The sequence below is a fragment of the Phacochoerus africanus genome, chromosome 15 (assembly GCF_016906955.1).
Source record: "Phacochoerus africanus isolate WHEZ1 chromosome 15, ROS_Pafr_v1, whole genome shotgun sequence".
NCBI lineage: Eukaryota > Metazoa > Chordata > Mammalia > Artiodactyla > Suidae > Phacochoerus > Phacochoerus africanus.
Genome location: NC_062558.1, coordinates 3,229,086 through 3,256,301, shown reverse-complemented (window position 1 = coordinate 3,256,301; position 27,216 = coordinate 3,229,086). Strand labels below are relative to the sequence as shown.

Sequence of the window (27,216 nt, the reverse complement as noted above, 5' to 3'; positions counted from 1 at the left end):
GCGGTGAGAACTCCAGATCCTTAATTAGCTGCACCACCAGGGAACTTCCACACTCCATGTTCACAGACCGGGAGATTTAATATTGTTAAACTGTCAGTAGTATCCAAAGTGATCCACAGAGTCAATGGAATCCCTATCAAAATCCCAAAGAAGAGTGCTCATTGTGGCTCAGCAAATGAAGGACCCAATGTTTTCTCTGTAAGGATGTTAGATCCCTGGCCTTGCTCAGTGGGTTAAGGACCCAGCACTGCAAAAGTTGTGGCACAGTTCGCAGATGCAGCTCAGATCTGGTGCTGTCCCATCTGTGGTGTAGTCCGAAGCTGCAGCTCCAATTTGCCCCCTGGCCTAGGAATGTCCATATGCTATAGGGGTGGCCATAAAAACAAAACAAAACAGAAAATCCCAAAGATATTTTTTGTAGAAATAGAAAAATCCATCCCAAAACTATACCAAATTTCAAGGGACCCCCAAGTAATCAAAGCAATATTTTAAAAAGAACAAAACCAGAGCACTCACACTTCTTAATTTCAAAACCAACTACAAAGCTATGACAATCAAAACAGTGTGACGCTGGCATAAAAACAGACATACAGACCAATGGAATAGAATAACAATGTCAGAAATAAACTCTAACATCCATGTCAGATAATCTTAACAATGGTGCTGAGACCATCCACTAAAGAAAGCCTTTTCAACAAATGGTGCTGGAAAAACTGGGTATCCACATGCAAAAGATAAAGTTGGGCCCTCAGTTAACACTATATACATAAGTTAGCTCAAAATGGATCAAAGATCTAAATGTAAGACCTAAAAAAATAAAACTCAGAGAAAAAAAAAATAGGACAAAAGCTTCATACTAGATTTGTCAATGATTTCTTGGATATGATACCAAAGGCACAGTTTTAATGACTGCACTAGTCTGCTTGGGCTGCCTAAAAATGCTCTAAAAGAAATAGCTTATTCCTTAAAAAAAAAAAAAAAAAAAAGCCAGAGTTCCCGTCATGGCGCAGTGGTTAAGGAATCCGACTAGGAACCATGAGGTTGCGGGTTCGGTCCCTGCCCCTGCTCAGTGGGTTAACGATCCGCATTGCCATGAGCTGTGGTGTAGGTCGCAGATGCGGCTCGGATCCCGCGTTGCTGTGGCTCTGGCATAGGCCGGTGGCTGCAGCTCCGATTAGACCCCTAGCCTGGGAACCTCCACATGCCGTGGGAGCGGCCCAAGAAATGGCAAAAAGAAAAAAAAAAAAAAGGCCATAAGCAGCAAAGACATGAACACTGTTTTGTTACTATTTTTATGGTGATTACGTTGCTAATCTGCCTTAAAGGCAGCAAGGAAGTGCTTTACATATGTTATCAAATTTCTAACCACCTGCTCATTCCTTTGGGAATTCTAAAGGTTTTAGAACCCATGTGTCAACAACGTTTTGGATTGAGAAAACTATTTACTTTCCATAGAAATGAAGTTTTAGCATTTATTTATTTTGCCTTTTAGAGCCGCACCCACAGCATATGGAGGTTCCCAGGCTAGGGGTCCAATCAGAGCTACCGCTGCTGGCCTACACCACAGCTACAGCAACGCGGGATCTGAGCCATGTCTGGGACACAGCTCACGGCAACACTGGATCCTTAACCCACTGAGTGAGGCCAGGGATTGAACCCACAACTTCATGGTTCCTAGTCGGATTCATTTCCACTGCGCCATGATGGGAACTCCTGAAGTTTGAGGATTTAAATCCACAGTTAATCATAAAAATAAAAAGGAACCCAGTGTTAATGTGGGTAGCCCTGCAAACCTCTCAATGCAATTATGCAAACCTGCCATTGAGAAATCTAGCTCAAAGAAATTCAGCAAAGGAGATCAGGATGTTGTAAACTCATCTCGTCCTGCTCTGTGGATCCTGAACGTCTGACTCCAGAAACCAATTTTAATCAAGGTTTTCAAGAAGACACGGGACACTCCTACTTTCCTTGCCTCTGTCACCATTTCCCAGCCAAACAAGATGCACTCTGGGCTCAGGACTAGCATTGCCACACACCTGAACACACATATTTTTGGAATGAAGAAAGAGCGGTTATTCCTTTCCTCCAGTATGTGAGATATAAAGGAGAAAAAACATTTTGGGAGAGAGCTTGAGGTTGCAGATAGAAAGCACAATAGGGTTGCATTTAAAAATTTTAATTGAATCCAACTCAATCCAAACTTTGAGGGAAGGATTTTGAGGCTCCACCTAGGAGTGTCAGGACCTTGCCTCTGGGAGGCTCTTTTTACAAAATGGAGAACAAGTTGACTTTTAAATCAAGTACTTATGAGGAGTTGGGAGGACAGGGACTATAAGAAGCTCTAATGCCCCCCTCGGCACCACCCTGATTCTACCACCTCCTTTTTGAGCCCCTCTCTGAGTCTCAAACCTCGACCAACCTGGCAGCTCATGACAGGCTCTTTGTGGTCCTCTACCCACTTCATTCTTGGCTAACGCTACCTTGTCTCCCAGGCAGATTCAATCGACCCCTGACCCAGGAACTTCCATATTTCAGGCACTCCTGAGGCTCACCCAGGGAGACAAAGGCCACTGTAATGGCCACAAGGGCAAGTCGGCGGTAACTGATGGAAGAAATTTTCAGACATTGAGGTATGTGGAGATCATTCTGGCTTATACATAATTTGGCTTGAATTTTATGCTAACTAGAACAGCCTATCCTGTGGCCCGTCAAACGTCCATTGTGCATCTGCTTTAAGCATGAAAGATGAGGGAGTACTTGAGTTCCCTGGTGGCCCAGTGGGTTAAGGATCTAGTGTTGTCCCTGCCATGGCTCTGGTTACTGCTGCACAGGTTTGACCCCTTGGTATGGGGAAAAAAGAGAGAGAGAAAGAGAGGGAAGGAGGGAGAGAGAGAGGAAGGAAGGAAGGAAGGACAAAAGAAAGAAGAGAGAGAAAGGATGCATTGTACAGGAATAGACGGTGTCCATTTCAAAGACAGAGGAAACAGCCTCCCTTCCCGGGACATCAATGCTAGTTCTCCTTCCAAGGTGCTAAGGCTCTACTGTGCATGTGCCAATCTGTCTTTTTTGAAATCTTGAAGGAACATGCCCCTATCACGTTTGATGTTCTTTGTTCTGACGAAATATAAAATGGTCCTGAAAATAAGGCTTCTCTGGAGCATTTCCTCAGCACCATCTGAGAAACTATCTCCCAGGCTATGGTCCCCAGCTTGGCTGGAACAAAACTCTCCTTCTTCTAGATTGGTGTATTCATCATTTCCATCAACATAATGAATGGTAGTGAGCTCAATCCTTAGTGAGCTCACTAAGGGGGTCTTATTCAAACCCCCTTCATGTACAGATCAGAAACTGAGGTCAAAAAAAGGTGGAACGACTCACCTGAGGACCCCAAGCAAATAAGCACCAAGCACAGAAGGAAGGACAGTCACCAAGAGGTCACCCTTGTCCACTGCGCCAACTCCTTCCTTTAAACCTTGGTCACTGATGTAGGAGGAAGAAGGGAGGTGAAATCCTAAGCGTGACCTGTAAAGTCCTTTTGCCATATGCTCTGATCATATTTTTTGTTTAAGGTACATGCAAATGCTTTCTTCATCCTAGACGACCCAGATGAAGACACCGGTGTGCATGTCTGGCCCATCTCAGCTGGGGATACTGGCAGGTCACCTGGTCACCCCCTGACCTTGCTCAGAACTCATCCTCCAACATCCTGGTAATGGCCCCCTGCCCTTCTGTCCCCACTGAAACTGGAACTTGTGATAACAACAACTGCCAGGTATTACTGTCTATTACTAAAGCGCTTCATATTTATTAAACCATTTTATCTTCATGATAATCCAAAGGGACAGTACCATTCCCATTGTACAGATAAGAAAATCAAGACAGCAGAGGGATTTTTTTAATGTGCTGAGAGCCTTAAAGTTCAAAGCTCAAGCCTCCTACTCATGCCCATTGAACCTATTTAACTGCACTTGGCCTATACCCATCTCCCGACCCCGCTCTGGGGACTATGGCCTCCTGTCCCCACTCTAGCTCCCAGATGTGAATTTGAAGCCTTCCTAGAAGAATCAAACTTAAATCTTTTTTAAATTCCATGCTCACATCATCTGTGGAACACAAGCTAGATCCAGAGCCTCAGGTTCCTTGACTATCTAATAGAGGTTCCTTGACTACCTAATGTGATTACTTTGTTTCAGGGTCTTCATCTAAGAAAGAAATGTAGTAGATGGAAAAAGAGGGAGAAGAAAGAAGGGAGGGAGAAAGATACTAAAGCAAAACTTTCCTATACTGGCTTATCTCACTACCCTGGGAGTAGTGCAAAACAGTGTATTGATATGTACATACACACGAAGGTGTGTATATATGCAGGACTGTGTAGACATGAATATATATATATACACACATAATGTATATATTTGACTCTAAAGTATAAAACTGGTAAGGATTGCTTGTACATGACTGTGAGTGATTGAAATGGAAATACTAAATGCCTATGAAGAGCTACTTCCTAAATGACAAATGCAAGTCATTTGTCTCAATCAGTGGAATAGGAAGAGGGGACACTTGGGGATCCTGTAACCACCAGGTGGGGTCTGACTAGCTCCCATTTCTCTTCTTCTCTGTCACTCTGGAAGGTCACTGACTGCTGGTGCAAAGTGACCCATCCCTGCCTCCATGCCTTTGCCTGTGCTGTTCCCAGTCTCCTAAAAACCTCACGCCCATTCCTCTCTGTAACAGTTTTCTTCTGGGTTTAATTGCCTCTTTTTATTAATTTGCTTGATGTGGGACCCACTTAGGTTCTTTTCTCCTGCCCTCCATCCCTTTAATCCGCTTTGGCCTGGTCACACGTAGGTCTGCCCACAGCTATCATGCTGGAACCTCCTTCCTTTCTTTTCTGTGCAAGTTACCTGTGCCATCGTCTTTCTTATTTTGCTTACTCATTTAGAAGCTACATATCACCCAGGAGTTTCTTGAGAAAGAGTACAGATCAGTTTTTAAGGCAGATTAGTTTTTAAGAACTTGTGGTATTTACCAGTATTTCTGGCTCCATTTTCCAGATGTCAGGTAACATCATACCCCCTTTTGCCACATGAGTAGAAGCAGCACATCCCCTTCACACCAGAGCAATAATTGCCAGTGTGACACAATAATACGGATATCCAGGATGATGGCTGTTGTGTTGGCCTGGATCATGAAAAAGGGAGGCACTGCAGGCTCCCCCACTCCCAAATTTACAAAGGTGTGCAGCATGAGCAAGAAATAAACTTTTGCTATAGAAAGCCACAAAGATTCGGGGGATGCTTGTTACTGCAGCATCACCTAACTGATCCTAATGGATGCACACTCTTACGTCTTCATTCTACTTTTATTATTGACTGACAGTTAAGGGTAGAATCCTTTGTTGGAAATCATTTCCTTCAGAAGTTTGAACACACTGCTCTACTGTAGGGCTTCTAATATTGCTAATGAGATGTCTGATGCCATCTTTGTACTTGATCCATTTATGTCACCTATCCTTGTTCTCCCCTTTTAGAAGATTTAGGAATTTTTGCATTTTCATTTTTCTGCAATTTTACAGTGGTATAAAAAGTTGTAGGACTTTTTACAATCAGTGCATTGGGCACTTGAGGGAGTCTTTCAATCTAGAAATGTGTGTCCTTTGGGGAATTTTCATGTATTATGCCTTAGATGGCCTCCTCCCACCTTCTCCTACATGCCACCTTTCTGGAACTCAAGTATTTGAATCTTGCAAGTCCTAAACTGATTCTCTCATCTGTGTGTCTTTTGTCTCTATTTTTTTAATCTCTTTGCCTTTTTGTTATACTTTCTGGGACATTTATCTTTCAAGACATTTAATACATTCTTTCATTTCTGCTTCCATGTTTTGAATTCTCAAGAGCGCTTCTGTATTATCTAGATGTTCTGTTTCAGGCATAGGGCTCTTGCTCCATGGATACATTCTACCCTTTTTTTCTCTCCTGAAAATATTAATTGTATTTTTTCCTTCTTCATTTCACATTAACCCTGCTTTCCCAGGTTCTCTTTTAAAATAAACTTTTAATTTACAAGAGTTTTTACTTTACAGGAAAATTGTGAAGATAGTACAGAGAGTTCCTATAAACTCATAACCAGTTCCCCTATTACTAAATAGCTTATACTAGTATGGTATATTTTCCACAATTCAGAAGCAATTGCGCCAAGCTCTTTTTGTTTATTGTTTTGATGTTTTCTTTCATGTTAAAGGTTTTTTCCAACTCTGTGGTGAAAGAGTCGAAATATGAATAGTCACACTTAAGAGCTAGAAAAAGACTGATACACAAAGTAAATGGGTTTATTACTGGGCTTTAATAATACATCTTTTTGGAGACAGACTAAAGTCTGTCATTTTATTAATATTCCCTTTATCCAGTCTCTCTGAGTGGGCAACATTCCAAGGCAGGAAAAGATAAAAATTTTAGAAATTATTTTTAAATTTTAACTAGCATCCGTGAGGACGCAGGTTTCCATCCCTGGCCTCACTCAGTGGGCTGAGGATCCAGTGTTGCGGGGAGCTGCAGTGTAGGTTGCAGACACAGCTCAGATCTGGCACAACTGTGGCTGCGTCATAGGCTGGCAGCTGCAGCTCCAATTCTACCCCTACCCTGGAAACTTCTGTGTGCCATAGGTGCGGCCCTAAAAAGACCAAAAAAAAAAAAAAGATCAGAAATATTTTTTTCAGATGTACTAGAAATGAATATCTAATATGATCAAATAAAAGTAATATCTGAGGAAATACGGTTAATAGGGGAAATAGGAGATACTTTTAAAGTAAATACAGTTAATACACCCAGAAAGGAGTGCTATAAGGCAGAGCCTGTACACCTCTTCTCTCCTGTATCTACAGTCATTTTTTTTTCATGGTCTAAAATGCCACTTGGTCACTAGACTATCACTATCACTATCACTGACCTCACCTCTGTTCAGATGCAAACATCTACCTGCCTGTGGACCTCTATGTGGATGTCTAACATCTGCTTTCAAAGTTGCTGACCTTCAGTCTTCCCTGTCTTAGAAAATGATAATACATTCAGTCAGCCGTTCAGGCTAAAGACCCTGGAGCATCCTTAGTCCACCTTTCTCCCCCATGCCACAGTGGCAAAACCTATCAGCTCTGCCTTCAAATGATGTGTCTGGTTTGATGACTTCTCACCGCATCCAACTCTACCACTTGCATCTACCTAAGTCATGACTTTCCTAGTAGCTTCATTCATCCTACACCAGACACATTCATATTTTTGGTGTTTCTTGAACCCATAAAACATTTTCTCAACACTTGGTCATTCCTTTACCTGGATCACTTTTCCACCAAACATTCATAAATTTCATTCTTTTATTAAGAGCTCTGACCAAACAAGTCATTATTTGGTATTAGATCAGAATAACCATTTTAATATGAAAATAAACTCAAAGTGGTTTAAAGACCTACATGGAAAGCATGACACCATAAAATTCCTAGAAGAGAATATAGGCAAAACATTTTCTGACATAAACTGCAGCGGTATTTTCTTAGATCAGTCTCCCAAAGCAAAATAAATAAAAGCTAAAATAAACAAATGGGACCTAATCAAACATATAAGCTTTTGCATACCAAAGGAAAGTGGCAACAAAATGAAAAGAAAATCTATGGAATGGGAGAAAATATTTGCAAAGGATGTTACTGACAAGGGATTAATTTCCAAAATACACAAGCAGCTCCTATAACTCAATATCAAAAAAAAAAAAAAAATCCAAACAACCCAATTAAAAAACGGGCAGAAGACCTAAATAGATATTTCTCCAAAGAAGACAGACAGATGTCCAAGAGGCACCATGAAAAGATGCTAATTATTAGAGAAATGTACATCAAACTCACAATGAGGTATTATCTCACACCAGTCAGAATGGCTATCATCAAAAAGTCTACAAATAATAAATGCTGGAGAGGGTATGGAGAAAAAGGAACCTTCCTACACTATTGGTGGGAATATAAATTGATATAACTATTATGGAAAATGGTATGGAGGTGCCTTAAAAAACTAAAAATATAGTTACCATATGATCCAGCAATCCCACTCCTGAGCTTATATCCAAAAAAGACAAAAACTCTAATTTCAAGATACATCACGCCAATGTTCATAGCAGCACTATTTACAACAATCAAGGCACTGAAGCAACATAAGTGTCCACTGACAGATGAATGGATAAAGAAGATGAGAGACATATATACATTTACATATACATAGAATAGAATATTAATCAACCATAAAGAAGAATGAAAAGCTGCCATTTGCTTCAACATGGATGGATCCAGACGATGTTATACTGAGTGAAATAAGTCAAAGACAAATTATATGGTATCACTTACATGTGAAATCTAAAAAAATAATGTAAATGAATCAATCTATTTACAAAGCAGAAACAGACTCATAGACATGGGTTTGATAACTTACAGTTACCAAAGGGAAAAGAAATGTAGGGGAGGGATAAATTAGGAATATGTGATTAACAGACACATACTACCATAGATAAAATAGAAAAGCAACAAGGATTTACAGTATAAAGCAGGGAATAATATTCAATATCTTGTAATAACCTAAAATGGAAAATAATCTGAAAATATGTATGTGTGTGTGTGTGTGTATATATAGAACTGAATCACTTTGCTATACATCTGAAACTAACATAATACTGCAAATCAACTACACTTAAATATATAAATAAATAACTTAACAAAAATAACCATGTGGAGTTTCCGTCGTGGCTCAGTGGTTAATGAATCCGACTAGGAACCATGAGGTTGTGGGTTCAATCCCTGCCCTTGCTCAGTCGATTAAGGATCCGGTGTTGCCATGAGCTGTGGTGTAGCTTGCAGACGTGGCTCAGATCCCATGTTTCTGTGGCTCTGGCGTAGGTCAGCAGCTACAGCTCCAATTCGACCCCTAGCCTGGGAACCTCCATATGCCGCGGGAGCGGCCCAAGAAGTTGCAAAAAACAAACAAACAAAAAAAGAATAACCATGTTACAGCCATAGAAATGGTTTTCCAAACCATTTATACCAATATGTAATAATAAAAAACTCACTTTATAGTCTCAAATGCCTTACACTGTGTGGACATCTCAATTCACTAATGGACCATTTTCTTTTTAAATACAAAATATGTGTGTGTGTGTGTAAATATGTGTATGAGTATGTGCATACTCTTAAGAAAGAGCATTTACCCATTTCTGTTTTCAGAATGAATTCTCAATTATGCAAAGCCTTTTGCAACATCTCCATTCATCTCAGACATGAACACTATAATATTAGTGCAGGGGCATAACTCTGGAAAATTTATCATGACAGCACCCAAATAACAAACTGGTATCTCTATTAAAAAGTAAAACCAAAAACAAATAAAAGAAAGCAAAAAGAGTTCTGTCCAAACAATATCTCTTCAGAGAGGTCTTCCATAACTACTCTCTGTAATTCTTTATTTCCATACATCTTTTCCTTTTCTTAATAGCACTTCATGACATTAAGTCATATATTTAGTGGCTTATCTCTTTATTATATGTTAACCCACTAGAATGTTAAGCTCTAGAAGAGCAGGCCTGAGATTATTTTATGCATTTCTATCCTTCAGTGTCTTAGGAAGTGGGTGTTCAATAAATAGATGTTGTTGAATGAATCAAGTGAATTCCACCAGAATTTTTTATAATCTGGCATTTTAAATAATTAACATTTTTAGAAATTAAAAATGATCACTAAAATTAGATTTTTTTTTTTGTCTTTTTGCCACTTCTTGGGCCGCTCCTGCGGCATATGGAGGTTCCCAGGCTAGGGGTCTAATCGGAGCTATAGCTGCCAGCCTACGCCAGAGCCACAGCAACACAGGATCCGAGCCGTGTCTGCGACCTACCCCACAGCTCACGGCAACGCCGGAACCTTGACCCACTGAGCAAGGGCAGGGATCGAACCCGCAACCTCATGGTTCCTAGTCGGATTCATTAACCACTGCGCCACGACGGGAACTCCAAATTAGATTTTTTTAATCTTTGCTTATTTTAAGGAAAGCTGTATCCGTGGCATATGGAAGTTCCCACGCTAGGAGTGAACAGGAGCTTCAGCTACCAGTCTACACCACAGCCACAGCAACAGAGGATATGAGCTGTGTCTGTGACCTACACAACAGCTTACAGCCAACACCAGATCCTTAACCCACTGATTGAGGCCAGAGATAGAACCTCATGGATACCAGTTAGTAATCCCTTGAGCCACAACAGGAACACCCCCAAATTAGATTTTAAATCAATGATCTTATAGGCACAGCTAAAGATAAAATTAGTGGACTAGAATATTGACATCCAGAAATTTGCCAAAATGAAACATAAAAGGACAAAAATTGGAAAATTGGGGGAAAAATTAATTTATATAAAAGATAAATATATACATGTAAAGGAAAAGGAGTTCTTTACTGTGGTAAAACTTTCATACATAACTAAATTTACTATTTTAACATTTAAGTGTATAATTCAGTAGACTTAAGCATCCTTTTATGTGCTTGTGACTATTTGTATATCTTCTTTGGAGAAATGTCTGTTCAAATCCTTTGCCCATTTTTAAGATGTTGTTTGTTTTTTTTTTAATTCAGTTGTAAGAGTTCTTTATATATTCTGGATGTTAATTGCTTATCAGTTAGTTTGCAAATATTTTCTCCCACAAATAAGAATTTTTTAAAGATAATGTAAATAATGAGAAGGAAATAGTCAAAGAAATTGTTCTGGAACAGAAGAAAGACATAATTCTCAGTCCCTTGTTAATTAACCTAATGTTTTTATTTGCATCTTAAGACCCAAGAGGGGAATAAGACCACAAATTCAATAAGGCTTCTCTAATCACCATTCTTCCTTTCTTTCTTTCTTATCCATAGGTACGAATAAAACAGCTATTTATGATAAGCGCTCTCTAAAAAAATGTACCAATTCAGAAAATTTTCCAATTTAAAGAATCTATCATCTGGCCATTGATGAGTAGGCTCTTAACTGTGACTCAAAGCAATAAGCCTATTTATGGAAAACCTGGAGGTAACTTTCCAGGTTTAGTACCATTGATGCAAGAGAGGTCCCTAGCGATGGCCCAGATGATATAGCCCCCATGATACAAAGGTTCACTCCCCAAAATAGTCTGAGAAAGTAGACCTTTGCTGCATCACTACCAAAGCAATGAAGTTTGAGACAACAAAGTCTTCTTATGAATGGAACTCCTTATAACAAACTCCACTGAGGGCTGGCATGGCCACACAAAGAGACAACTACATCTTGGAATCCCAGTCTATTTGACTGGCTGCCAAATGTACACCAGTATGTGCAGAGACGACAGAGTTTTCTCATTCATCAATAAACCAAGCTCTTCAAGACAAATAATTAGACAGAACAGACTTAGACAACACGTTTAGAGGACCTAGACCTGAGTCCTACCCTATGGAATTTCCTTCTTAGGACAAAAAAACATGATACACAAAGACGAAAAAAGAAAAGAAAAGAAAAACCCATAACCATCTCTAGGAGGAAAAGAATCAACAAGCCAAGAGTACGCTACCAAATTTATTTTCTCCTGATGATCGAACTTCAGAAAGGAGATAAAGGATTCTGACCACTCCCATTTCCCATAGAACCTGCAGGCAGAGATCTGGGAGACTGACCCACATGGTAAGAATTCTCACCTTCTGCTGGCTTTTGTCAGGTGTCCCAGGATCTCATAACTGCAGCAGCCTTTACGCAAGTAATGTCCAGCCAGGAAAGTTGAGTCCCTTCCTGGTCACCAACTGCCAAAGAGGAAGGAATTATCCTCTATCCTTCCAGGTTCTTCTGAATGATTTAATGACATGACACAGATCAATCAGAAAAAGATTATACAAACTTTTAGCAGCATGTGTAGATGGAAGAGATTCAGGAAAACTGAGAAGGAAAACTGAGTAACTTACCAAAACGGCTGAAGCCCTCGCCTTAAATATCATCTTCAGCTAAAGAAAAAAAGAGGATGTGGGGAGTGGTGGTTTGGGATTTCAAAGGAGAGGAATAAAAAATCATCAAGCATTTGAGGAAAAACAACACATGAAAGAAAACTAATGCTCCTGAAAAGGTAATAAATCAAATACTGAAAACACTGAGATAAGGATAATTGTAATCTCAGGGGAGCCATAGTAGTTGTTTATATTTGCTATCTCCAGTTCTAAAACCTAGTTCAATCAGCTCTCACCTACAACACTCCATCAGAACTGCTGTCATCAAGGTCACTGGTGACCTGTCCTCAGAGTCACAGTCATTTCTTGTCTACCTTTCCTGGCTTTTCAGCAGCATTTGCACCAATGGCTGCTCTTTTCCTGGAAGCACTTTCTTCTTTGGCTTCTAGAACACTACACCCACTCTGTTTTCCTCCAACCTTCCTGATGCTTCATTCAACAGCTTTGGCTGGTTCTGCACTGGGGCTCAATCCCTGAGACTCTTTCTCTTCCATTCCTTAGGTGATCTTATCAGGTGTGTTTAAATACCATTTAAACGGAAAAAATGCCATTTTCCAATGACAACTCCCAGGCTTACATCTTTAGCCCTGACCCCTCCCCTCCATTCCAAACTTGTTCCTCCAGCTGGCTACTTGGCATTTCCCTGGCAGCCTCCGAGATGGAGCACACAACCTAGCCCAAACCAGCACTTGATTATTTCTCACCAAACCTGCTCCTCCTGCCTCCATCCTCATCTTAGTCACTGGCAGTGCCATTCTTCTTCCTCAGGACAAAACCTTGACTCATCTCTTTTCCTCATACTCTTTAACTAGTCCATGAGCAAATCTTAACCTTACTTGCAAAGTGAGCTCTTCAGAATGCTGCCATTTCTCTATAGCCTCCCCAGCCTGCGCCCCTATACATCACCTGGGTTGCCCTAATGGCATTTTAACCAGTCTCCCTGCCTGCACTGGACCTGGGCCCGCTGCCCCCAGAGGCCAGAGATGCCCTTACTCTGCCCTCACCTCTGCTCTACACCTGCCTCCCTCCCTTTTCCTGGCTTCCTGCTGTGTGATTCCCTGGGTTGCCTGCCTTTCTTTCATCCCTTCTTGGCTTCTTCCATTGCCTCTGTTAAAAATCCCCCTGTTTTACATACAGTTGAAAACCAAAGAAGACGTTATAATTGCTAGGGAGTCCAGATTTCAGAAGTACTGGCTTTCAGTACCTCCATCCCGAGAGCCCAGCACCAGGTCTGACCACACAGTGGCCAAGTTGTGAACACCTGTTGCGGGAACCTGCCTGTAGCTTCCCACACCTCGCTCAACCAAGCGCCATCCTGAGGTCATCACCTGCAGCTTCAAAGACGGAAACCTTCCCCCGCCCACGCAGCCTCTGGCCACCCAGTACGCAAGCGCAAGAAGGCGGTGCCTAGCTCCGACAGCCCCGCCTCCCGGGCGCGTCAGCGTCACTGGGCCGCGCCGCGCAGTGCCTGACGTCTATGCGGCCCGCCTTCCGGAAGGAAACCCTAGCGGCTAACTATGGCGGCAGTCGCGGAGCAGTGGGTGCTGGTGGAGATGGTCCAAGCGTTGTACGAGGTGAGTTTAGAGGCTCCAGCTGCTCGCGACCTTGGGGAGTGGGACGTTTTGTGTGGATTTATGGTCTGAGGCCCGACCGAGGCTGGCTTGGTCATGCCCAGACGCTCGGCGTCCCTCAATGGACGGATTCACAGGTGCACACCTTTCTCAGCGGCGGAATGTGGGGAGGCACAGGAGGAACCGGGGGTCGCGTTTTGCGCTCTGGTGAGTGCGGTGCCTTCTTCAGGCCCTGTCCGGATGCAGGTGAGAAGCTGGTCAGAAACCAGAGTTGGGACTGAGGGTAAAACGGGTGTTAAAAATAGAGTGGAAAATCTCCGTCTGGAGAAGTCCTGGGGAAGTCAGGTTCTTGGAACTGTGGAGCAGGTAATAGGGGAAAGAATTGTAACAACTTGGAGTTTGTTTTTGTCGGCAGATAGGGTTAGAAAAGAAGCCAAATGATTTAAGAATGTGAACGAGTTTGTCATCCCTCATATTTCCCATTTTCTATCTTGTAAAGATAAAATTATTTAAGTTTTTTTAAGGAAGACTAGTTGGACTTTTTTTTTTGGAAAGGCCAGCTTTTTCAGGTATGTAAGATAATATCAAGTGAAAATGTCAGTTTTGGAGGACTTCATTCATTCGACATTTAGTGAGTTTCCCTGCATTGTACAATAGAAATTTCTACATGTTCCCTATCTGAACTGTACCATGTTCCAGTACACTACATGTGGCTGTTAAGCACTTAAAATGTGGCTAGAGCAACTGAGGGGCTGAAGTTTTCACTTAATTTAATTTTGATGTGTATTTAAACAGTTGAAAGGTGGCTGGTGGCTACAGTATTGGATAGCACAGATCTAGATGCTAGGAATAGTGCAGTGAACCACAGGCAAAAGTCCCGTGGTTGTAGAACTTACATTCATTTAAAGTAAATCTCAGTTTTCTTTTGATAATTTTCTTAAAACTTAATATTTAGCTTACTGGCAGGGGTGATGTTGCAAGATTTATCATTGCAAGACCTATCAGGACTTTTTGAAAAAACAGTTAAGAAAGCAAATATGGCTAGGTGATATCCAGCCTTAGGTTCGAGTGACTAACAAGAGCCACTAAAACATAAGATTTTTTTTTTTTTTAGAAATGAATAGCTTCTACCATATATTGCTGCTGCTTTTTTGAAGACTGCCTTTTGACTGTGTAACTTCTCATACCCTGGTATTGACCATGAGTAAGATTAGAGAGAAATCCTCCTGGATGTTTCATTTCCTGGGGAAGGAAAGAAGCTGCGTTTGTGATTTTTATTCACTAGACATTTCAACTTAGGATGATTTCTTTGTGGAGTGTAATGTTTACTGACTTGGACATGCATTTGCTGACTAGAATCCAGTAATAGAGAACCCAAAGGGTTTTTAATACCAGAGTTCTTATTCTTAAATTAATTGTCTTTAGGAGGGATCAGCACATTTAAAAAATAATCTTAGAGAAATTTCTGTGTACCTTATATGTAGAATTTGAGGAATCTTGCTGCATATCTGTGCATATGTAACATGTATGTAGTTTTAAAGTTATTTGTGCATTGATCTGAAAGTTTATATATGAATTTGTCAGCAATTTCCCTGTCCCCACCTTCTGAGTTTTTTAAACAATTTTGAATCATGATCACTCTCTTTCTGACTAATTTTTGAAAATAATTTGTATTTACATTTCCTTTTTTTTTTTTTTTTTTTTTGCTTTTTAGGACTGTACCTGCAGCATATGAAGGTTCCCAGGCTAGGGGTCTAATCAGAGCTACAGCTACCGGCCTACACCACAGCCACAGCAACGCCAGATCTGAGCCACATCTGCAGCCTCAGCACAGCTCACGGCAACACCGAATCCTTAACCTACTGAGCGAGGCCAGGGATCAAACCCGAAACCTCATGGTTCCTAGTGGGATTCGTTTCCACTGCACCATGACAGGAACTCCCTATATTTACATTTCTAAATACTTCTTTTAAAAGACTTTTTAATGACAACCTATTGAAACATAGCACCCCATAACTGACTAATGTGAATTTTTTTGATACCCGGCATCTTCTACATGCATTTAGTGTGTCTGATTTTATAAAACATAAAAATCAGCCTGGCTTTTAACCCAGAAATGTACAGATGAAAAGAAGACCTGACAATTGTACTTTCATTAAGGTACCTTTATGCCTGTTGACATGGAAAACGGTACATACTTTTGGGGAATGAATGAAGAGAGACCTGCTCTTTCTTTAAGCATTTATGAAGTCTTTTTTTTCTCCTGCCATGTCCCAAGGAGGATTTAAAGAGGCTTATCAGGGATACAGAAATATAGTAAGATGTGCAAAGCTCTTTAAGAATTGTGAAAACTGGTTTCCAAATAATTTTCAACTCATCCATGGTACATGAAGGTGGTAGAAGAAGGCTTGTGAAGTTGTGAAATGTTTGTTACAGTCATTTCCTACCAGTAAAAGTATAACTTACCTAAAGGATCTGATTGTTGATATTGTTTGACTATTGGAATTCTGTGTCAGGTTTTATTTTGAAACTTAATTTTTATTCCTGAAGATATTTTAAAGCTGCAGTTTTAGAGATTTTTCATGTTAGGAGAGATTGCCTTCTGATAGAAATTGGAAAATAAATGAGTAGTAATAGGTTAAAGGTCATGTGTAGAAGTATATTCAGGAGCATTATATTTTATGTGCAGGTTTTGGAATTCAGTTCTTGTTTTGTTTTTGTTTTATTTTTGTCTCCTAGGCTCCTGCTTATCATCTTATTTTGGAAGGAATTTTAATACTCTGGATAATCAGACTTCTTTTCTCTAAGACTTACAAATTACAAGAACGATCTGATCTTACAGTCAAGGTAAGAAGTTAAATCTTTGTTTTATTATTCCATGTGTGCTTATAGTTGCCGTTTCTTTCAAAAAGAGAACTTGTGATGGCTCAACTATATATGTTAGAATATTTCCTGGAATGTAAGGAAATGACTGGGAATGAAATGCCAGGATAAGCAAAATATGAGGAAGTCAGGGATTGAGTGAATATACAGAGGAGTACCCAGTTACAGGTCCCTGTATTTTGCTGGGTGTCAACAGCAGTCTGGAAACACACTCGGTGCTAGAAGGGAAGCACAGGCAACTGCTAATTTCAGATGTCCTTGCACAAGATTACATGAGTTGCTTGGGAAAAGCACCACTGTTTCTGAAGCCTGAATGAAAGTTTTCCCTGCAGTCTTCATAAAGGAAATTGGGAGTTGGAAAGAATCTTTCCCATCCCACCACTCCCTTCCTTCCCACCCCAAATTGAATTTTGATGTGTTCTGTATGGTGAGGGACCCAGCTAAATAAAGCCCAAGCCGGGCAGACTTTAGGAAATAGAAGTATCTAGAGGACCTAAGGTGCTACCCGCTTAGAATCTGATGGTATGAGGGACCTTGGAGTTTGTGGAATCCCCTATCCTCTCAGGCAGGTAGGAACATTTAGTATCTGTGCCCCAGATGTGAGAGGGGAAAAGCAGTTTTGACTGCAGCGTGGTTTCTGTCACTTGCATTCTTTCCCTTCCCAGTCCCTATAGCAGTGTGCCAGAAAACTGAGCAAGATGGGGATCATGACAGATGTTTTCCCACAAAAATGTCTAAAACTTTGGTTTACAAGGCAGCATTGCATACAGCACAGAGATGGAGCACTGCACTTTACTTGCCAGGCATGTTGGGGAGAAAGTGCAAGTAGAGTGGAATTAACAGCATTGTGGTGACTGTTTCCCTGGATTCAATGACCAGCCCCTGCTGTCCTGATCATTAGTATTTATTGTGAGATGATCAGGCAGTCCTCCCTGAGAAATTTATGATTTGATTTATTCAGCTTACATTTTTGAGTGTTTGAGCATCAGGTGAATATGCTCTTTGCCATGCCCTAGAGTTGTCTATCAGAAGAAAAGGACACAGATGCATTTAACAGAATTATGAAAATGAAAGTATTGAGAGTGGGCTTATCTGTAAGGCAGAACATGCTGTGGCTGTCATGTTCATTAGGTGTCTTACCTCATCCTGTACATCCAGACGACATTTTCAAAACTATTTTTTCCAGTTCAAGAAAGAATAAGAGGAGTTCCCATTGTGGGTCAGTGGTTAGCGAATCCGACTAGGAACCATGAGGTTGCGGGTTTGGTCCCTGCCCTTGCTTGGTGGTGGGTAAAGGATCCGGCGTGGCCGTGAGCTGTGGTGTAGGTTGCAGATGCGGCTTGGATCCCGTGTTGCTGTGGGTCTGGCGTAGGCCAGCGGCTACAGTTCCGATTCGACCCCTAGCCTGGGAACCTCCATACGCCGCGGGAGCAGCCCAAGAAATAGCAAAAAGACAAAAAATAAATAAATAAATAAATAAATTTCCAAACAACTGAATCCTATTAGAATAGTTATGTCTAGAGTCTTTTTTTTTTTTTTTTTGTCTTTTTAGGGCCCCACCTACGGCATATGGAGGTTCCCAGGCTAGGGGTCCAGTCAGAGCTATAGCAGGCCTATGCCACAGCCATAGCAGTGCCAGATCTGAGCTGCATCTGTGACCTACACCACAGCTCACAGCAACACCGGATCTTTAACCCACTGAACAAGGCCAGGGATCAAACCCACATCCTCGTGGATACTAGTTGGGATCATTAACCGCTGAGCCATGATGGGAACTCCATTTTTTTTTTCTTTTGGTCTCTTTAGGGCCATGCCCGTGGTACATGGAAGTTCCCAGGCTACGGGTTGAATTGGAGCTGTAGCTGTTGGCCTACACCACAGCCACAGCAACTCAGGATTCAAGCTGTGTCTGTAACCTACACCAACAGCTCACGGCAGCGCCACATCATTAACCCACTGGGCAAGGCCAGGGATCAAACCTGCATCCTCATGGATACTAGTCAGATTCATAAGCCATGACAGGAACTCTGCAAGAGTCTTTTTGTATATTCCGGTTACTTCTGAATGCCTGCTTATGGCTTGTGGAAACAGTGCTTTGTGGTGTAGTTGATCCCTTCTCACCATAGTCATATCTATAAGAACTTTGTGCACAGCCATCTGTAATATCTTGCCATAGGGACTAAGTTCGCTTATTTGTACTCATACTTCTCACATTCATGTTGTAAACTTTCTTTTTGTTTTACTGTCAATGGCAGTTATACTTCCTACTTTCCACAGTGAAAAATCTTAAATATTAAAAATTTTAAAAATTTTCCAGTCACCCACCAAGCTACATGGAAAGAACCTTTAGCCTGAGTTAAGGAAAGAGGTGAGGAGTTAAGTACACAAAACTCAAAAGTGATTCTGTCATTTCACCCGCAATAGCTAGACCACTATCTCTAGCACTGTGTTCATTACAACAGTTCCATCACAGCAAACGATTTCGACTCTTGACAGCTAGAGTCGCTGTCAAGTAAGTAGCATTGTGCCGTATTTTAACTGCTCTTCTCCTGTAGGAAAAAGAAGAATTGATAGAAGAGTGGCAGCCAGAACCTCTTGTTCCTCCTGTCTCAAAAGACCATCCTGCTCTCAACTACAACATCGTTTCAGGGTAAATTGGTTTTGTCACTCAAGGGCTTGTATTTCCTGTAGGTCAACTTGCCAGAGTACGCAGTGATTTATATAGTATTCCTTTTTTTGGGCCACACCTGTGGCATGCAGAAGTTCTTGGGCCAAGGATCGCACCCAAGCACATTAGTGACAGTGCCACATCCTTAACCACTAGGCCACCAGGGAACTCCCTATAGTATTCCTTTTTTAACTGGGAAGCAGAAGCTTGAGTCTGGCACCTCAGACCACTTGGCCATCCTGACATGCTTACCTTTTTTAACTGAAATAAGACTGTTAGAAATTTCCAGAGATCAGAAACCAGCTGCTTTAGTTCAGCACCATTTCTACTTTTTCCCACATGGTTTGTTTCTGAATTTAGATCTGTTGTAAGTTACTTTCATAACTACATATTAATAGTATGCTTACACTGCTATTTCTTGATCAATTAATGATAGAAAATGCCTATTGACTCTCACAGTGTGAATTATGAAACTTCAGCTCAATTATGCTACCTCCCTCCTGGCTTCCAGTGTTTGATATGTTTCTATTTTTAGTTCTTTTATTTAAGTATACAGAAAATATCAGACACCTGTGTATCCATCACCCAGAAGTAATAAATATTGACATTTTGCTATCTTTCATTCAAATCAATTTTTTAAAAGAAATAAAGCATTAGAAATACAGCTGACCTCATTCTGCTGTATAGCACAGGGAACTGTATCTGATCACTTGTGATGGAACATGATGGAGGATAATGTGAAAAAAAAGAATGTAAATGGATGTATGGTTGCGTCACTTTGCTGTGCAGCCAAAATTGACAGAACATTGTAAATCAACTATAATAAAAAAAATTAAAAAAAAAAAAAAAAGAAATACAGCTGCCCCCGAAGAATGTCGGGGTTAGAGTGCTGACCCTCCATGCAGTTGAAAACCTGCATATAAAATATAGTTAGCCCTCCAGATAAACAGTTCCTCCAGATATGTGGTTCCGCATCCAGCCAACTGTGGGTCATATAGTACAGTAGTATCTACTATTGAAAAAACTCTGTGTCTGAGTGGACCTGCACAGTTCAAACCTGTGTTGTTCAGGGGTCAACCGCATAGCTAAAGAAATCCCCTCCCGTCTATCACTTACTCTTGCCTCACAGACAGCATAACCGCCGTCTTGAAGTTGGTGAATGTTTTCTCTTTGCTTATATTGATATTTTTACCACGTATGCCTGTTGCCATGAAAGGATTTGTTATTCTCTTCAAAACTATGATGCCAAGGAAGTTCCCATGGTGGCTCAGTGGAAACAAATCTGACTGGTATCCATGAGGACGCAGGTTTGACCCCTGGCCTCACTCAGTGGGTTAAGGATCCAGCGTTGCTGTGAGCTGTGGTGTAGATTGACAGACACAGCTTGGATCTGGAGTGGCTGAGGCGTAGGCCAGAGGCTGCAGCTCCGATTGGACCTCTCGCCTGGGAAACTCCATATGCCATGGGTGTGGCCCTAAAAAAACAAACAATAAAATTAAATTAAAATATGATGCCAGGTATTCGTCGTGTGTCCTTCTCCTTGCAGTCTGATTGGAGAAAGGCCTGTGTTCTTTACTTTCATAAATTTCTTTGGTCTTAGAAAAGTTTTACTTGTTCGGAAATCAAACTTATCAATCATTAACATTGTAGTTATGAAATCCTTACTACCACAGAGGTCTAATTTGCCTGTTTTCCATATGACAGTCATTCTTTCCAATATTATTAGTTAAATAGTCCATTTTTTACCTACTGATTAGAAATTTCCCTTCTTTCATATGTTAGGTTCCCTTGTAAAGAATCTGTTTCCGGCTTTATTTCTGCTCTTGGTGAATTTGTCTCCCCGTGTCAGAAACTCACTTGTACCACATTTAATAATAGGCCTTGACTAGGGGTCCTTCACGTCCTTGTTCTTCAGAGTTGTCTAGGCTGTTCTTGACTCTTCACTGTGAGTGTAGGTTGAGCTGATCAGATCTGATCAGAAAATGAGTTTGGGTTTGTGACTAGTCATGCACTGCATTTATGGATTAGTTTGGAGAGAATAGTATATTGCTAATACTGAATCTCATCACCATGTACCTTTGTGTATCACTTGTATATTTAGGTCTTTTATGTTTCTCATAAAGACTTTGCTTAACTTTTTTTCTTACTTTTTATTTTGAAATGGTAGTAGATTCACATGCAATTGTAAGAAACAACACAGACAGATTCAGTGTATCCTTCTTCAGTTCCCCCCAGTGGCAATGTCTTGCTTAACTGTATCATAGCCAGGAAATTGACACTGCATATATCTTTCAATAGCTTTGTCTCTAGGTACATTTTCATTCTGTCATGAGGAGCGTCATTGTCTTTTTGTTTCTATGTTACTGCACTGGCTAGGATCCCTCCCAGGCAGTGTTCAATAGCAGCAGTGGTAACAAGGGCCTCTGGGTCCTCTTCCTGATGGCTTTTAAGGGATAACCTATATGGTGCCTTCCTTTCTCTTCCTAGTTTGCTAAGGGACTTTTTGTTAAAGTCCAAGTATTCAGTTTTATTAAACTGTTTTAATCTCTTGAGATGATTACTATATTAACTTGCACTAGTTGATATTTTTGGATTAATTAGGCATACACATAAATTATTATGAGAAAAATTATAGGTAACCATGCCATTTATCCTCACCCCAGGTTCCCACTTTGTAGACTTGCAGTAAGATGGGAGAGTTACTCTCTGGAAAGGCTAAATATAAATTGAAAGTCCTAAGAATGAGTGAGGGGACAGATGTCATTGTGAAAACAGAATTTGGAGTTCCCGTTGTGACACTGCGGAAACTAATCCAACTAGGAGCCATGAGGTTGCAGGTTCGATCCCTGGCCCAACTCAGTGGGTTAAGGATCTGGCATTGCCGTGAGCTGTAGTGTAGGTCACAGACTCGGCTCGGATCCTGCATTGCTGTGGCTGTGGTGTAGGCCGGCAGCTATATCTCCGATTAGACCCCTACCCTGGACACCTCCATATGCTGTGGGTATAGCCTCAAAAAAAAAGAAAAAAGAAAAAAAAAACAGAATTCAAGTATAAATCTGCAGAATGAATAATAATCCGATTTCCTCCAACTCAGCACTCAGGAAGTTGAAAACCAGCTTTATACCTCATACTCACCTCACTGAAGGATTCTTCTTTGGTAAAACTCAAAGACAAGAGAAGGAAAATGGAAAATACTGTTTGGGGTCTCCACAAGTGAGCAAACAGATCCATTTTCACTTACGTGGAATGAAGCCCTCTGTCTGTCAAGATTCTGAGCCCTTTCCACAGTGCCTAAAATTAGCATTTCAGTGTCTTATTTGTAAAAACGGGTGGACAACCTTTTAGGCCATTGATTTTCAGCTGAGTGCCAAAACATTGCAATAGGGAAAGAAAAGTCTTTTCAACAAATTGTGATGCAACAACTGATCATAGACAAGTAAAAGAATGGCAGTGGGTCCTGACCTCACACCATGGAAAATTAATCACAGACTTAAACTTAAGAGTCCAAACTGTAAATTCTTAGTTTAGAAGAAAGAAAATGAAAGCGTAAATCTTCATAATCTTGATTTAGGTGGTGATTTTTAGATATAACAGAAAGCACAAGCAACAAAAGAAAAAATAGATAAACCGGACTTCATTAAAATTAAAAATATTTGTGCTTCAAAGTACACTATCAGAGAAATGATATACAATCCCACAAAACAGGATAAAATAATTTTCAAGTCATATATTTGATAAGGGGCTATATCTAAAATATAGAAAAAGAACTCTTAAAACTCAGTAGTAACCCTATTTAAGCATGACTATCTGGTTAATTTTTATGCATTGCTGGATTTTTTTTTTTGCTAATATTTGCTATTTTTAGCATCAGTATTGAAAAATGAGTTTTTTATTTTCCCTTACCGTGCAGGTTCATATTTGGTATCGGAGAGATATTAGTCTTACAATTTTCTTGGCAACAGTCTGTATTTGTTATGTTGTTTGTTCTTTTGAGCATGGATTTTTAATCATGAATTTAAGGTCTTCAGTGAGTTTTTAAAGCTGTTCATATTTCCTTCTTGAGTTTTGGTTACTGTCTTTTAATAATTGTTCATTTCTTCTTATGTTTTCAAGTGCATTGGCATGAAAAGTTCATAGGATTCTCCTGGGCAGTTAATGTAGAAAATATGTGCATGCAGCTCCATGTACAGATGTATATAACAGCACATCTGTGGGCTTTGTGCCTCCTTTCTTACTCAGATTTGCCAAAGATTTGTCCTCTGGTGTAGTTGAGTCTCTGTTTTATTTTCCTTCATTTGGGCCTTCCTTGCAGACACAGGCATTAACCCTCTCTTTAGTGCCACTCTGTTCAGCACCGCATACGGCATCTTTCTCGTCTGCTTCACTCTTTCTTTGCTTCATCCCCAGCACCTGCGTCTGTTCTCCTCCCCAGTAAGGTATCCCACTGTAAATACTTGCTTTCTGTTATTGTTTCATGGTATTAAAATCTTATATTTTATTATTTTTATTATGTATATATATGTGAAACCATATAATCTTAATGTTTTGTGAATGTGTGTTTTTAATTTTGTGCTCTGGACTTCATTCTGGTTTTTTGACAGCCACAGCTCAGTCACTGCTGTGGCATGAGTTCAGTCCCTGGCCCAGGAACTTCCACATGCTGCAGGTGCAGTCAAAATCAAAAACAGCAGCAAAAATAAATAAATAAGTGAAATTTTAAACAAATTCTTGGTTCCCTTGGGACAGGAAAACCAAGAATGAAATAAATATAGTGTTAACTGATGTTGAGTGGTTTGAAGAAATATAAAGCAGGACAGACAGAGGTGGGATAGCCAGGTGGACTTCCTGTCCAGTTCTTCTCACTGCTACATATTATTCTGTTGTGTGTGGCCACCATGTTTTACTTCGCCATTTTCTTCATGATGGGTACTGAGATGCCCCCACTCCCCACTGCCGCAAAAAACCTGGTGATTAAAGCTCGTGATTAATATCCTCTTGTGAACCTGTTTGAGTCTCTCCAGGGGTCTGGAACCAGGAAGCAGGTACTGACGATGTCTGCCTGTCTCATTTCCCTGTGGGACTTTTCTACATCAAGATTCTCCTGAGTTAGTATGAGGGGTTCCAGTTTCCTACAGTCCATGTTTGATAACATTGTTTTATTTTCATTTCTCTGGTTATTTGAGCCTTTAGGTATCATTTCATCTAGTTATTATTAGCTGCTGGGGTTTTCCCTCCTGTGAATGCCTCTTCGTACCTTTTACTTCTTTTTCTGTTTTTTTTTTTTTTTTTTTTTTGCCTTTTCTAGGGCCACTTCCCACGGCATATGGAGGTTCCCAGGCTAAGGGTCTAATTGGAGCTGTAGCTGCCAGCCTACGCCAGAGCCACAGCAATGCAGGATCCAAGCTGCATCTTCGACCTACACCACAGCTCACAGCAACGCCAGATCCTTAACCCACTGAGCAAGGGCAGGGATCGAACCCACAACCTCATGGTTCCTAGTTGGATTCATTAACCACTGAGCCACAACGGGAACTCCTTACTTCTTTTTCTACTTGATTCACAGCCTGTCTTTTGATTAGCTAGAGTCCCCTATACTGTGTGGATTTTAATCCTTGGTCAGTTTTTGAGTAATACTCTATTATAGTGTTCGTTGTTGAAACATAACATGGTGATTTTATATTTCTGTACATTTCAAAATGCTTACCATGATGAGTCTCGTTACCATGTGTCACCATACAAAGCTATTACATGATTTTAACTTTATTCTCCACACTGTATGTTTGTAATTGAAAGTTGATATCTCTTAATCTCCCTCACCTATTTGTCTTTTCCTTTCATCCCCTCTTCCTTCTGGCAGCCACCAGTTTGTTCTCTGAATCTGTGACTTTGCTTCTGTTTTGTTGTATTTGTTCATTTGTTTGTTTATCATAGTCCACATATAAATGAAAGTATATATATTTGTCTTTGTTTTATTCCACTCAGCATAATACCCTGAGGGTCCCTTCATGTTGTTATAAATGGCAAGATTTTTTTTTTTATGGATGAGTAATATTCCATTGTATATATATACCACATCTTCTTATCCATATATCTATCAGTGGGCAGTCAGGTTTCTTCCATATCTTGGCTGTTTTTAAAAATGTGGAAATGAACATAAGGGTGCAAAAATATTTTCTCAGTAGTGTTTTTGTTTCCTTTGGATAAATATCCAGGAGTAGAATTGCTCGATTGTGTGGTAGTTCTATTTTGTTTTTTGAGTAATCTCCATACTGCCTTCCATGTAGCTATACCAGTTCACATTCCCATGAACAGTATACGCAGGTTGCTTTTTCTTCACATCCTTGCCAGCATTTGTTTTTTGTGGTCTTTTTGGTGATAGCCATTCTGATAAGTGTGAGGTGATATTTCATTGTGGTTTTGATTCACATTTCCCTGATGATTTGTGATGCTGAGCATCTTCTCACGTGCCTTTTGGCTGCTTGTATTTATTTCTTTGGAAAAATGTCTATTCAGGTCTGCTGCCTACTTTTTTAATGACTTTTTTTTTTTTTGGTGTTGAATTGTATGAATTCTTTAGATGTTAGGGTTTTATTAGTTATATCATTAGCAAATATCTTTTCTCATTTAATATGTGACCTTTTCTTTTTAATAGGGTTTTTGCAATTCAAAGGCCGTTTAGTTTAATATTGTCCCATTTATTTATTTTTTTCTTTTGTTTCCCTTACCTGAGGAGTCATATCTAAAAAAATATTGCTAAGGCCAGTGTCAAAAAGCAAACGGCCTATGTTTTCTTTTAGAAGTTTTATGGTTTCAGGTCTTAGATTTAAGTCTTTAATCCATTTTGAGTTGATATTTATATATGGTGTAAGAATGTATTAGTTTGACTCTTTTGCATGTAGCTGTCCAGTTTTCCTAACACCATTTACTGAAGAGGCTGTCTTTTCCGCATTATATATTCTTTTTTTTTTTTTTTTGTCTTTTTGCCATTTCTTGGGCCGCTCCCGCGGCATATGGAGGTTCCCAGGCTAGGGGTTGAATCGGAGCTGTAGCCACCGGCCTACGCCAGAGCCACAGCAACTCGGGATCCGAGCCACATCTGCAGCCTACACCACAGCTCCCGGCAACGCCGGATCGTTAACCCACTGAGCAGGGGCAGGGACCGAACCTACAACCTCATGGTTCCTAGTCGGATTCGTTAACCACTGCGCCACGACGGGAACTCCGCATTATATATTCTAATCTCCATTGTTGTAGATTAATTGCCCACATAAGTGTGGGTTCATTTCTAGGCTTTCTCTTTTGTTCTTTTGATCTTTATGTCTGTTTTTGTGACGGCATCATATTATTTTCATCTCTGTAGCCTTGTGGAATAGTTTGAAATCAGGGGTCATGATACCTTCAGCTTTATTCTTCTTTCTCAAGATTGTTTTGGCTGTTTGCGATAAAATGTTTTTGAAGTATTTTTTCTAGTTCTGTGAAAAACGCCATTGGTGTTTTGCTAGGGATTGCATTGAGTCTGTAGATTGTCTTGGATAGTATGTTCATTTTAACAATATTAATTTTTAAGCAAAATTAATTCATCCAACCCATGAGCACATTACTTCTTCCCATTCATTTGTCTTCAGTTTCTTTCATCGTTGTCTTAGAGTTTTCCAAGTACAGGTTTTTTACCTCCTTGATTAGATTTATTCCTAGGTATTTTGTCCTTTTTGATGCAATTGTAATTGGTATTGTTTTCTTGATTTCTCTTTCTGATAGTTTATTCTTGGTATATAGAAGCACAACAGATTTCTGTATTTTAATTTTGTATCCTGCAACTTTACCAAAGTCATTGATAAACTTTTAGCAGTTTTTGGTGGCATCTTTAGTATTTTCTATGTACACTGTCATGACATCTGCAAACAGTGAGTTTTACTTATTTCTTTCCAATTTGGATGCCTTTTATTTCTTTCCCTTGTCTGATTGCTATGGCTAGAACTTCCAATATTGTGTTGAATAAAAGTGGTGAAAGTGGGCATCCTTGTCTTGTTCTTAATCTTAAGAGGAAATGTTTTTATTGAGTATATTAGCTGTGGAC

At 40.2% G+C, this 27,216-nt stretch overlaps 2 protein-coding genes across 2 annotated transcripts in view; one reads left to right on the top strand and one right to left on the bottom strand.

Moving 5' to 3' along the window:
- LOC125116233 (serine/threonine-protein kinase MRCK alpha-like) overlaps nt 1–11,812 on the bottom strand; it is a gene marked incomplete at its 5' end in the record, with an annotated part of 66,932 nt that extends 55,120 nt beyond the window's left edge. Inside the window, one exon of the mRNA XM_047761264.1 lies at nt 11,718–11,812. Coding sequence (XP_047617220.1) covers nt 11,718–11,812 — 95 coding nt within the window. The remainder of the gene's footprint in view (nt 1–11,717) is intronic.
- Nucleotides 11,813–13,481: 1,669 nt separating this feature from the next.
- SPTLC1 (serine palmitoyltransferase long chain base subunit 1) overlaps nt 13,482–27,216 on the top strand; it is a 56,894-nt gene continuing 43,159 nt past the window's right edge. The window contains exons 1-3 of the mRNA XM_047760338.1: nt 13,482–13,591; nt 16,328–16,435; nt 19,027–19,121. Coding sequence (XP_047616294.1) covers nt 13,535–13,591; nt 16,328–16,435; nt 19,027–19,121 — 260 coding nt within the window. The 5' untranslated portion in view covers nt 13,482–13,534. The remainder of the gene's footprint in view (nt 13,592–16,327; nt 16,436–19,026; nt 19,122–27,216) is intronic.